The sequence below is a fragment of the Bubalus kerabau genome, chromosome 7, assembly GCF_029407905.1.
Source record: "Bubalus kerabau isolate K-KA32 ecotype Philippines breed swamp buffalo chromosome 7, PCC_UOA_SB_1v2, whole genome shotgun sequence".
In the NCBI taxonomy this organism is placed as follows: Eukaryota; Metazoa; Chordata; class Mammalia; order Artiodactyla; family Bovidae; genus Bubalus; species Bubalus kerabau.
The window spans coordinates 107,726,811-107,740,355 of NC_073630.1; the positions used below are offsets into that span (position 1 = coordinate 107,726,811).

General features: G+C 50.5%; 2 protein-coding genes across 5 annotated transcripts in view; one reads left to right on the forward strand and one right to left on the reverse strand.

Moving 5' to 3' along the window:
* Positions 1-1,330, reverse strand: part of EVC (EvC ciliary complex subunit 1) — a 104,774-nt gene extending 103,444 nt beyond the window's left edge. For all 4 annotated transcript variants that reach the window (XM_055589082.1, XM_055589080.1, XM_055589081.1 and 1 more), the window contains exon 1: positions 895-1,330. In XM_055589082.1, coding sequence (XP_055445057.1) covers positions 895-1,068 — 174 coding nt within the window. In that variant the 5' untranslated portion in view covers positions 1,069-1,330. The remainder of the gene's footprint in view (positions 1-894) is intronic.
* Positions 1,331-4,824: 3,494 nt separating this feature from the next.
* Positions 4,825-13,545, forward strand: part of EVC2 (EvC ciliary complex subunit 2) — a 157,443-nt gene continuing 148,722 nt past the window's right edge. The window contains exons 1-2 of the mRNA XM_055589083.1: positions 4,825-5,109; positions 12,869-12,923. Of these exons, the coding sequence (XP_055445058.1) occupies positions 4,909-5,109; positions 12,869-12,923 (256 nt within the window). The 5' untranslated portion in view covers positions 4,825-4,908. The remainder of the gene's footprint in view (positions 5,110-12,868; positions 12,924-13,545) is intronic.

Sequence of the window (13,545 nt, forward strand, 5' to 3'; positions counted from 1 at the left end):
ACTGCCACACGAAGCATCCATTAATCCCCTTCAGGCAGCCACCTGTGACCAATCCCATCCACCTCCAATACAGTAGCTTTGGGGTGAAACACACCTGTCATTTGGCAAGATATTTAACCTCTCTGTGCCTCAGTTTCCTCATCTGCAAAATGGGTACATTAATGGAACCAGCTCACAAAGCTGTTTTGGAAATTCAATGAGATGACAATTCAGGTACAGAGTGTGGCTCAGCACTCAGCATACAGCCAGCATTCAGTAAATGCTAGTGTTTCCATTTCCCCATTACAGAACTTATCTGGCTGTGTTACAATCAAACATTTACTAGTAATCTGTCCAACTCCATCTTGCTCCAGAGGCAGGAGCACACTGCTGTCCCCTGGCCATGTCTAGCAGTAGAAGATGCTCAGCAAACTTTTGCTGTGTCGAATGATGAGTGCATGCTGATGTAGCAGAGCGGACTCCAGCGGGGCTAGCGGGGGAATCCACACAGCAAGGAAGCAGAAGGGACAGGCGGTTGCAGAGACTAGGGCAGGCGAGGGAATTCCCTACCCTCCAGCCCCCCACGGTGAGCCCAGCGCATCAGTCAAAATCCTTGATGCTGCAGAGGAGACCGCGGCCTGGAGACCTCACTGGCTAAGGTCACAGGCAGTTGTTGGATGGAGTGGACCCTTCCGGGGAATCGCAAGCTAAAGCCCATCTGTCACTTGGCCGCCTCCCACTGCAGTTACTGTCTCCAGCCGCCTCCCAGAGCAGAAGGGGAACACCCGTCCCCAGGACAGGACCCGTCGCGCGCGCGATGCCCGTGATCAGGCTCAAGTGGAAGCCTGGACCCCAGCGCCGAGGGGGGACCGCGCCCTCGCATCCCACACCGGGCCGCCCGCCCGGCCGACCCACCTGGTGCCGGAGACGCGGGCGCACGGAGCGGCAGCCGAGCCAGAGGCCGAGGCCGAGGCCGAGCGCGGTGCCCAGCAGCACGGCGGGGACCAGCAGAGCGGGCGCTGGCCGCACCGCGTCCCGGCCCAGCCGCAGCCGCGCTTCGCTCCCGCAGGTCGTCTCGCCGCGGGCCATCCGGGGGCGCTCAGGCGGCCGGCCCGCCGCCTCCGGCCTGCCGCCGCGCGCTGCCACGGCCCACCGCCCGGCGCTCCATCCCTGGCGGGTCCCCGCTGCCGGACTCCGGATCCCGGCGGGGCCCGCGGGACGGCGCGGTGCGCTCCGTCGATTTCTCCGGCCTGTGTAGCCTCCTTCTCCTGCTTCTCTCTCGCTTTCCGGAGCTGCCTAGCCGGAGGGAGGAGCCTGGACGGTTTGCTCCAAACTTTGAGCCACCCCCGCCTCCGGCCCTGCCTTTTGCACTGAGCATGCCCGGCCAGAGGCGCGCTTCCCAGCGAGGAGAACCTTCTGGGAGGAGTCTTGTTTTGCAGAGGGCTCTGATTTCCAGCGGGGCCGGGGAGCTCAGCCAGATCCTCACGCGAGGAGGGTGTTGCTCGGTTCAGTTTATCGAGTGCTTAGAAATTGTTAAGCATTTAGCTTGATGATCCAAGTAACTTTCTTACCAGCCTTCTGAGATGGGCGTTACTATCCTCCTGGTGAGGATCAGGGTCTGCGGTGAGTGATTCATTGCTGGTCTGACTCAGCCGTGCCCCATGACCTCTAGCAGTTGGCCATCCTTGGGTCGCACAGTCCGGCCCTGCCTCTGAACTTGTTTGCCTGAAGGCTCCTGTTTTACTGCTAGTTTCTTCGGGGATGGTCAATGCTTTCCTCTAAGACAACCTATAGGGAGATGCTTACATCCAGCCCTGGCTAGCCACGGAGATGCCATGTGGTCACTCATTCACTCAGCCTATCCAGAGACCCTACTGTCTGAACCAGCACCAGGCCAGCCATCAACCAGACAAGGTCCAGCAGTAAGCATCTTGCAGGGAGATAGGCAGATGAGTTCAGCATCTGTTCTTTCTATAAGCAACATTTACTGATGCTAGCTCTCATTCTGGCTGCTGGGGTGTACACACACACACACTCAGTCACACACACACACACACACACACACACACACACACTCAGTCACACACACACACACACACACACTTATACCCTTTGGAGCTTAATTCCCTATGAGGGCCAGAGCAGAGGTAACATAGGGACCTGTTTCAACAGAGAGGGGTTTCATGTCCTTTTAATTTGCAAGGGTTGAATAGTCTTTTTACTTTGTTTCCTCACCTCCCTCAACATCCAGCTCAAGTTTCTGGGTTTTTCCATCATTTCCTCTTCACTCCTTCCAAGCTGGCAAGATGGGAACTACTATGTAGATTTACTTTGTATAAATGAAGAAACTGACAGCTAGATCAGAGTCGTAGCTCGTTTGAGGTCTTGGAATAGGAAATGGGGCAGATACAGTCACACCTGTGTCTGTCTGGCTTTAGGACTCACACTCTGCCATGCGGTGCTTCTTAAATGTTTCCCCAGGAGCATCTCCAAGACTCTTGGGAACATGTCTGAGGGCAAAAACCAGAAGTTCTTGCTTTACGCTGGCTATTTCTTTGGATACTCAGGCTTTTATTTTTAAAAATACAGTGTTCTTTCACTGCTATGTTTAAAATAGATAGCTAACAAGGACCTACTGTATGACACATGGAACTCTGCTCATTGTCATGGGGTGGCCTGGATGGGAGGGGAGTTTGGGGGAGAACGGACAACTGTGTACGTATGGCTGGATCCCTTCACTGTTCACCTGAAACTGTTACATTGTTTGTTAATCGGCTGTACCCCAATACAAAATAAAAAGTTTAAAATATAGTGTAATCTGCTGCTGCTAAGTCACTTCAGTCGTGTCCAACTCTGTGCGACCCCATAGATGGCAGCCCACCAGGCTCCCCCTGTCCCTGGGATCCTCCAGGCAAGAACACGAGTGGGTTGCCATTTCCTTCTCCAATAGTGTAATCAGGAAGGGCTAATTTTAAATCTACACTGGATCTGCTTCTGTGACTCTAGCCTTTTTTTGTTATGATAAACATACATGATGGCCTGCTTCACGGAGATAACCTGATCTGCCTATGTGTGAAGGACGGCAAGGAAGTGAAACTAACACATCCCCCTCTCAAAGGCTTGCCATTCTAGGGGAATTTGCAAGGATTGAATAGTCTTTTTACTTTGTTTCCTCACCTCCCTCCCATCTCTGATCCATAAAAGAACCTGGCAACCAGGCCCTGACAGGATGGTTATTTTTAGGCACTAACCTGTCATCTTCTCCATCAGCTGGCTTTCCAAATAGTCGTCTTCTTTGCCTCAACACCTTGTGTCTCAGATTCATCGTCCCGTTGTGTGGTGAGCAGAGGGAGCTTGGACTCGGTAACTGTAGTGTTGTTTGCATTTTACTTTATTATACAATTGTTTGAAGGTAGAAATCATCCTCTAAATTTCTAAAAGAATTAATGCTCCAGCATTTAGCCTTTTGCCTTGTCTCACTCCAGGCACATGCTGGGTACCACTGAGGGCAGTGAACCCCATGGGGAAAGCTTGGCTAATAAATTCTCTGGTTCCCAAACTCCACTGTCTTGTCCCTGTGAAGTCAGGAAAGGCCTATTGGAGGGGTAGGAGTAGGGGGCTACAAGCACCGGACTTCCTGCCTGAGACTGAAGAGGCATGAGCTGTCCCTGAGGGCCCAGGGGAATAAGAGCCCTACCCCCTGCCCCCATGGAGAGTTCTGGGAGATTCTTCAGCTGGTGACTCCTGGTTCCAGACACCAGCTCCCCTCTTGGTGTCCCCAGAGAGGTAGGTCCCCAGTGTCTGGCCTCTGCCTGCATGGCTTGGAGCAGGGCTTGGGTTCCCAGCCAGAGGTTGGACTGGGTCGTGGCAGTGAAAGCACTGGATCCTGGCCACTGGACCCATAGTCAGTGACAAGGGATCTGGCCCTCTGGCTTTGCAGAAAAGAATTTCCATAAAGACAGAGTAGTGAAGCAAGTAAAGTATTTATAGGAGGAAAAGGAATACTGTACCTACAGACTCTCAGATGGAGAGTCTCCGAGTTGCACCCACGTGGCAGCTTCAGTCACCTATATGGGGGATTTCTTTGGGTTTTCCTTTGGCCAATCATTATGATTTGCCTGGTTCCCAAATTGGTATTTGGTGTATCTCAGGATCCTCCCGTGTGTGCGCAGGCATCTCTTAGCAAAGCTGGATTCTAATGAAAAGCCCTATAGGTAGAACATCCCTCCACAGCCTGACCAGGGGCTGTGGGAATGGGTCCTTGAGCTGGTCCAAGGGCTCATCCACAACGAGGGCTCAGGCAGTGGGAACGGACTGGGTTGAAGTCAACCTAAAAGGATGCGAAAACTGTCCTTGCCCTCTGGCCATGAGCTGCCAATTCCCCGCCCAGCCCCTGTCCTTGCCGTCCTGCACCCCTATTGTTCTCCTTCTCCAAAAGCTTCTCAGTTCGCTAATGGGGGGAGGGGGAGAGGGGAAAAGGGGGCCTGCTGCGCCTGCGTAGACTCGGGAGTCGGTCCACTGTGTATCAGGGAAGGCTTGCTGGAGGAGACGGGCCTGAGCTGAGACTTAAGAGAACGGAGCAGGCATTAACAGAGGAGCACTTGGAGGCTCTCAACTTTCTGGGAGCAGGAGTCACCCGATCTGATTTTGGTAGAGCCCCTGGGTGAAGCACGAGGAAACGCAAGTGTGGCCACTTCTCCCAGGCCTCGCCAGCTTGGCTCCCTCCTTCCTTCCCTCCCTCTCGCGTTTGGTCCAAGGCTTCCTGCTGGCCCGCCAAGGCCCAGATGCCAGTGTCTCGCTCCCAGAAAACTTTCCGCGGAGGTTCGCACTGAGCATGCTCGGAGGCGGCGGGGCAGGGCCTGGGGTCCGGAAGCTGCCCCAACTCCGCCTGCACCAGCCACTTGTGGGGTCGCGGGACCCAGGCGGGCGATGGATACCGCGAGGGGCCCGGGGCGCGCCACGTGGGTGCTGGCGGGGAGCCTGCTGGCCGCTGCACTGGCGCTGCCCGCGGAGTCCGGAAACCTCGGCCAGCTCCCAGCGGGGCAGGTTCCCCTCCAGCACCCCCTGGGCCCACAGCCTCTCCGGGACCCCCACACGGTTCCCGGGGCGGGGCTTGAGCGGACCGCCCAGGTAAGGAGGGCCGTCTCCCAGTCTCGGGTCTGACTCCGGAGATTTGGCTTCACCTACGCTCCTGGCGGGGAGGCCCCTTTGGGTTGGGGAAGTTACCCGAAAGGGAGGGCGGGATCTGAGTAAGATGCAACCCTGGTGGATCCCGCTTGTGGCCGGAAAACGCCCTGGAAAGGTGGGGAAAGAGGTGTGGTTTGTGGCTGAGAGCTTGGACCTTATAGGCGGCCCGGTCGATCCCCTTCGGCAACCTAAGAGCTCTGAGACCTAGGGCAGGTAGCTTCTGATCTGTACCTATTGCAGGGTCTACCCCAGCGGGTCGATGTGAGCGTAACTATTGCAGGGTCTACTCCAGAAGGTCGATGTGAGCGTTTAGATGAGTTCAGGAGTGCAGATAGAACGACTTTCGCAGGTGAGTGCTCCGAAGAGTGCAGCAGTTGATAAAAGGCACAATGGCTGGAGTTTTCTGCGACCGCAAATGTAGCCTGCCCTTGCGCCTGTGTCCCTAGCTTGGGAGGGCGCGGAGCTCTGGCTCACATCCTAGATACGTCCTCCTCCTCCTCTCCCAAATCTGATCACCAGGCCCACTGCTTTTCCTCCTGATCATCTCAGATGTCTGCCCTTCTCCCATCCAGGCTGCCTCTATTAGGTTCAGTCCCCGCTCCCTCAGCCTCTGGCCTCTGATGACTGTTTCCTCTGGGTTACCCCCGCTCCCCTAATTTGTGCGTTCTACCATTCATGTCCCCCTGACCTCTAGATGACCTGTCTGTGGTATACATCTGACCACTTTTCTCCCGTGCTCACACCCGCTTTCACTCTGACCGCAGTTGCACATCCAGGCTTCTGCTCCCAGGAATGCCTGTCCAGTGGTCCGGCCCATCACTGCCTTGTGGCCCTCGCAGCCCTTCCTCAGGGCCTGGCTCCTCTTATTCTGTTGCATTTTCTAAGTGTAGGCCCCAGGGTGCCTGCTATACTCACTGCAGATATTTAGGTCTTTTAAATGAGATTTCTTTCACTGTCTATGATTGGTTCTTAGGCTTTCACTAGAAAAGACAAAATAATAATACTGTGTCAATTTTCTGAGCTTTTAGAAAGCTCATGATGAACATTTTCACAGGGTCCTTTCACTTGTTGCTGGCCGTTGAGATGGGAAGTATCTGGCCCATTTTGCCAAAAACTGAGACCCAGAGTGCCATGCCCCCGAGGCCCGTCCTGTGCTCTCACATTCAGAGCCCACCCGCCTGTCCTCAACTGCTCTTTCCTTTGGAAGGTCAATGCCAGAACATTCATGTGGATATTTGTTGCCAGGCCATTCACAAGAGTGCTTTGAAAACCGGAGCGTAAATGCTCGTGTTAACTTATTATTAATATCTATCCCTTCCTGCAAAGGGTGAGGTAATAGTTACAACCATTTCCCAGATGTTCTGAAACTGCTGTGTCCAGTACAGTAGCCCTGGCCACGTTGTGGCTGTTTGAATTTAAACATTGCAGGTGCTCGGTGGCCCCGTAGGTTAGTGGTTACCATATTGGACAGCCCAGACCATAGAACATTCCCACCATCCCAGAAAGTTCTATTGGAAGTGTGCTGGAAGGAGAGAGACAGTGAAGACTTGAGTGGGCAAGAGTCTTCTGAATGTTTATGCACGGCCCTTTAGGCTTCAGACCTAGGCATCAAGACCTAGGTGCTTGAGATATGAGAGAACAAGACAGTCTCTGCCCTTTAGAATCCAGGAGAAGGGCGCCAAGTGGTGTTAATCTATGATGCAGGAGTCAGCAGTTCAGGCTGTAGAGAAGTGCAGTGGGCAGAGTGGACTGGATGGAGTGGCTTTGAGCGCTGTTTGGACAGGGTGGTCAGAGAAGGTGCTCTGGGGCGGTGACAGTTAAGCAGAGCCCTGGATGGAATGAGGGAGGGACATGGGTGCTTCTGGAGAAAAACTTCCCAAAGGAGATCGTAGTGAGGACAAAGGCCAGAGATAGTGAGGACAAAGGCCAGAGGCAGGATGTGCTTGGTGTGGTCCAGGACCGCAAGGAGGCTGGTGTGATTAGAGCAGGGATGGGGGGAGGAAGGAGGAGTGGGTGAGGTGGGTCCAGAGGATGGGGAGGGACCATATCAGGAAAGGCCCTATGGACCGTGGTTAAGACTCTGACTGTTATTTTGTTGGAAGCCGTGGGTGGGTTTTGAGGAGAAAAGTGACCTGCTTTGATTCGTCTTTTTAAAGCATCTCCATGGCAGCTATGAGAATAGAGGACAGAGGGCAGCGGTGAAAGTAACGACCAAGAGCAGAGGCAGGCAGGAGACCAGGCAAATGATGGAGATGAAGTGGACCAGTGAGGTTAGTGGACAGCTGCTGAGAAGTTGCTGGATTGGGGATATATATTTGAAAGTAGAGCCAGCGGAGTTTGCTGTGACTAGATGCAGATTGAGAGAAACGAAGGAAGGAGTCAAGAATGAAAACAAGGACTTGGGCCTGAACACATAGAAGACTAGGGATACCATCAGCTCATACGCAGAAGCCTCAGAAGGCCATGAGGATTTCTGATTTGGTCTTATTGAGTTTGACCCCCCACCCCTGCCCCCTGCCACGAGGCATCCAGGTGGAGATGTGTAGGAGAGTGGTGATGGACAAGTCCTCATCTGGGTGAAAAATCTGAGCTGAGATCTTTACCAGGGAGTGGTCAGTGCACACATGCCTTTAACCCCGGTGTACCCAGGACCTGGCTGAGATTTTCTTGGGGGTAAGTATAGTTTGGGAAGAGTGAGGCCTTAGGGCAGAGGCCTGGAGCAATACCAACGCCAGACCAGAAAGAAGAAGGGATTCAGCAAAGGCGATCAGAAAGTGTGGCTGATTTTATAGGAAGGAAACCAAGGCTGTGACAAGGAAGGAAGGCATTTCAGGAAGAGAGGACTCCCCAGTGATGTTCATATCCCGATCCGTGGAGCCTGTGAGTGTGTTCCATCCCTTGGCAAAGGGAGATTGACATTGCAGATGAAATTCACGTAGCTATTCAGCTGACCTTGGATCATCCCGGTGGACCAGTGTAATCCTAAGGGTCTTTCAAAATGGAAGAGGGAGGCAGGAGAGAGTCCGAAGGAGATGTGACCTTGGAAGAAGGTCAGAGGGATGCCCCTTGAGGCCTCAATCTGCTGCTGCTGGCTTTGAAGATGCAGGAAGAGGCTATGAAGTGAGGAGGGTAGGTTGCTTCTAGAGGCTGAAAGAGGCTCCCCCACAGCCTCCAGAAAAGAATGCAGCCCTGCAGACACCTTGATTTTAGTCCAGTGAGACCCAAGTGAGACTCCTGACCTCCAGAACCATGTGATAATAAGCATATATTTGTTTTGAGTCGTTCGGTTTGTAGTGACTTGTTACAGCAGCCATAAGATGCCAATGCACTCACATGCCAAATACTGCTGGTGAGTTGTGTGCAATGGGGATGGAGAACTGGCTGTGAAATGAGACCGTTGAGGTCATGATGACCTTGTCAGCTGACCTGTGCCATCTTGGAGAGGGGCTTCACACAGGGAAGGGAAGGCTGGACATTGAAGTGAGGTATCGACCGGTGGTTGGCATGGTCTCTGTGGGACCAGGCTGCTCACAGTGGCCAAGGATCCCCCAGAGAGGCACCCCTAGGCTAGCGACACCCAGGAACTGCTGAGACCTCAGGGAGCCTCGGCCGAGAGGGCGTTTCTGAGTCATTTGCTCCCTGGGCACTGGTATCCTGCTCCTCTCCCTGGAGTGGAAGTGTCTGTTGGAACGGGGCCTTTGTCCTTCCATCAAGTCAGGGGCCTGCCACAGAGCTTGCCGTGCAGCGAGTGCTGGGGAAAGAATAGGTGGAGAATTCCAGGGGCAGGGATGGTACAGGCAGACGTGTGTGTGGACCCCAGAGACCTCACAAATTAATTCTTTTATTTAGTTAACAGATTTTAGTATTTAGAACAGTTTTAGATTTTAGAAAAATCGTACACATGATGCAGAAAATTCATATATATTCCCCTCAATGCACAGCTTCTCCTACTCTTGGCATCTGACATTAGTAAGGTATGTGCACACACATGTACGTAGTCATTCAGTCGTGTCTGATTCTTTCCAACCCCACGGACTATATAGCCTGCCAGGCTCCTTTGTCCATGGGATTCTCCAGGCAAGAATACTGGAGTGGGTTGCCATTTCCTACTCCAGGGCATCTTTCTTGACTCAGAGATTGAGCACATGTCTCTTGTGTCTCTTGCACTGGCAGGCGAATTCTTTTCCACTGAGCCACCTGGGAAGCCCTAGTAAGATACATTTATTACAATTAATGGTCTAACCTTGACAAGCCATTGTAAAAGTCCATAGTTTATTCAAATTTCCTTAGTTCTTGTACCCAATGTCCTTTTTGGTCCCAGGCCCCCACCCAGGACATCACTTTACATGTAGCTGTCACTTCCTTTGTTGTGAGGACCTGGGCAGTTTGGAGGAGCACTGGGTGTGGATTTTGCAGGGTGCTTTCTGTTCGGATTCATCTGGGTGCGTCTGGCAACATGACTGATGGCTGTTTGTGGGTTTTTTTTTTTTTTAATTTGTTTTGTTAGTTTTGTTGTTGTTGTTTTCAGATTTCATTCTAGTTTATTACAGTAAAAAAAATGCCCCACGGTTCTAAGCACATATTCAATTTCTGAGCATCAAAGGAGACAGATTTAGATACATTAAAATGTGGTTTCTATGATCATAATGATATGCAGCCACATAAAAAGTAATGTACAGAACACCTTGTCCTACAAAACAGCTTTGGGAATTTTCTTTGACTAGAAATTTTCCCAGTTTGGGAACATTAGCTTAGACATGAACATAAATTCGAGATACTGTTAATTAACTTATTTGAAAGAGTGGAATATTTAAGAAAGCTATTTCTACCAGTGGAAACAAAGATGGAAAACTGTCAAATAACTGTGAGTTGCTTGGAATTCTGCCTGGCTTCCAAAAATTAAGCTAGGAACAGATGTCTGCCCACACAGTGAAAATGATCTAATTAGCTAGTGTTTCCTTAAATGAAACACAAAATGACAAAAATGATTCCTTAGCTGACTCCCAGTCAAAGGGGAAGAAATATTAGATAAGGTGGAAACTATGGTGTGGTCAGAGTCCCTTGGACTGCAAGGAGATCCAACCAGTCCATTCTGAAGGAGATCAGCCCTGGGATTTCTTTGGAAGGACTGATGCTAAAGCTGAAACTCCAGTACTTTTGCCACCTCATGCGAAGAGTTGACTCATTGGAAAAGACTCTGATGCTGGGAGGGATTGGGGGCAAGAGGAGAAGGGGACGACAGAGGATGAGATGGCTGGATGGCATCACTGACTCGATGGACGTGAGTCTGGGTGAACTCTGGGAGTTGGTGATGGACGGGGAGGCCTGGTGTGCTGCGATTCATGGAGTCGCAAAGAGTCGGACACGACTGAGCGACTGAACTGAACTGAACTGAATGGCATGGTCTTAAATTTCAGGAATAGGGACAAGCAAGTTGGAGGAATTTTTCTGGGATGCTCTGCTGTTGTTGTTGACCTTGAACTCTTGGCTGGACCAGCACTGGCCAGGTTGCTCTGCCATGAACTCACCACCCATCCCCCCAACCCTCCCTGCCCACCCAACCGTACTATACTTGTTAGAAGGAGGTCCCTATGCAGGGCCTAGAATGGAAGCCCTTAGATTTCTTTTTTCCTGCCAAATGGCAGCAAAGACAGTGTCTGGCACACGGCATTCTTCTGGGAAAATGGCACCTGTTTGCACCTTGTGGAAGGTGTTATGAGCTAGTGGTTGTTCTGGCCACACATACCTGTCCCGGAAGATCTCAGGGACAATGTTTCTACCAGGCGTGAGAATCCTGGCCCCCATCACTTGGTCTCTTATTATTGTCACTTTTGCTATTGTTGCGGAGACACATGGGCACATGCTCCTTGTTACAAGGAACAAATCAATACAGGCAGTGCGGAGACAGGGATCCCCTTCTACTGCACACACACAGTCCCCAAGCCCCCAAGGCTAACACTTCTGCATACTCCTGCCTAGGCTTTTAAAAATAATGCATGGTTATGATCTATGGTATTATATGGCATATTGTTAAACATGTAACTATATATTAAATCTATAAGTAGTTAATACTAAACATATTGTTAAATATCTACATATATTTTCAAATTACTAAATATATAAGTATATGTACTAATGAAGTAACTTACTAAATATGTAACTATATGTACTAATATGGGGTTTCTCTGATGGCTCAGTGGTAAAGAATCTGCCTGTCAGTGCAGGAGACATAGGAGACTTGGGTTCAATCCCTGGGTCGGGAAGATCCCCTAGAGAAGGAAGTGGCAACCCACTCAGTATTCTTGCCTGAGAAATCCCATGGACAGAGGAGCCTGGCGGGCTACAGTCCATGGGGTTCCAAAGAGTCGGGCACAACTTAGCAACTAAACCACCACCACCATACACAACAAAATTTACCCTCTTATCCCTTTTTAAGTGTACAGTTCAGCAATGTTAAATACATTCACATTTTTGTGTTTCCATCTGCAGAATTATTTTAATCTTGTGATACTGAAACTCTGTCCCCATTAATCAACAACCCCCCATTCTGCTGTCTCCCAGCCCTTGACAACCACCCTTCTACTTTCTGTCTCTTATGAATTTTACATATCTCCTATAAGTGGAATCATACACTATTTGCATTTTTGTTACTGGCTTATTTCACTTGACCTGATGTCCTCAAGTTTCATCCATGTTGTAGCCTGTGACAGATTTTCCTTCCTTTTAAGGCTGAATGATATTTCATTTTATGCCTGGACCACTTTTGGATGGGCTTCCCTGATAGCTCAGTTGGTAAAGAATCCACCTGCAATGTGGGAGACCTGGGTTTTGATCCCTGGGTTGGGAAGATCCCCTGGAGAAGGGAAAGGCTACCCACTCCAGTATTCTGGCCTGGAGAATTCCATGGACTGTATAGTCCATGGGGTCACAAAGAGTCAGTCACAGCTGGGCAACTTTCACTTTCATTTTTGCTTATCCATCCATCCATTAGTGGACATTAGGTTCCTTCTACCTTTAGGCTATTGTGAATAATCCTGCTGTGCACAGCACGGGGCCTGGCCCATTTCAAGAGCTCTAGCCAAGGCACTATAGTAATAATCATGATAATGATTATTATTACTGTTTTATAGTGGAGGGCTCTGGGCTTCTTTAGGGCTCAGTATTTCACAAAGATGGGATGGAGGGGTTGACTGAGCCCTGTTTGGGCAAGTTTTCATTGCTGAACAAGGCGAAGCAAGCTGGGAGGAGTTCTACACTTTGCAGAAGAAATATCTGAGGCTCAGAGAGTCTAAGAGACTTGAACAAGGACACACAGCAGATAAATGGTTCAAGTTCAAATCTAGGTCTCCAACTCCCAGGCCAGTGTTTTATGTACCACTCTGAAAACGAGCAGGATTTTGGGAATTCAGAGGCTTGAGGCTCTCCCCGCATCAGAGGGTTCCTGAAAAGCAGAGTTGGGGTTCAAACTCAGGTCTAACTGTGTGAAATTTCCACTGCACTGTGTTGTCTCCCTAGACAGCTTCCAGGAATGCGATTATATAATCCTCTACTCAGATGCTGGTGGAGATGGTTGACTTAGAAAGATTTACATCAGGTGTCAGGATAAACGTGCAGCTCCTCTCCATGCAGGCCATTTAGAGATGACTTTTCAACCACTCCTAGTGTTTTCTTCGATAATGTCTTTGTGCCTTTGGACTTTCAGGACTTACCCCTTGGGATTTGGCCCAGTGTGGAAAACTCTCACGTTACAACTCCAGGTAAGTTTTTCTCTTGGTTGATTTTTTTATTGATTTGACCATGAGAGAGAACCAGACCCTAAAGCCATAGACCTCCTGCTTCTGCCTCCCTGGCACCCTGCTCACCTATGTATCTTACAGAGCAAGGGCAATGAGTCCCCTCTTGCAGCAGTGGTCTGGGGTGCCCAGATCTGAGTTCAGGTAAGGTGGTGATTGATTCTTGGTAAGATTCAATAATAATTGGTAAGAATCAAGAATCAGTAATGATTCAGGTAAGGGGGAATCGTGATTCTCCCCTGAAGGTGCCTGATGAAGAAAACGCAGAATGGGTTTTACTGTATGTGTATTAGTCAACTGTGTGAGTTTCTTTTTGCTGCTGTAACGAGTTACCAGGGATTTAGTGGTAAAACAGTATCGATGTATTCTCATATAGTTTTGGAGGGCGAAAGTTCACGTCAGTTTAACTGGTCTGACTTCAGAGTGTCAGCACGCTCTCCAGGGCCCTGGGAAGAATATTCTTCCTTCTCCGGGATCTGGAGCTTCATTCCTTGAGTCCTGCAGGTCATGACCCTTCCTGCAGCCTCCAAGCCAGCAGCATTGCTTCTTGCCGCAGTGGTCCCATGACCTTCTCTTCTGCCTGTCA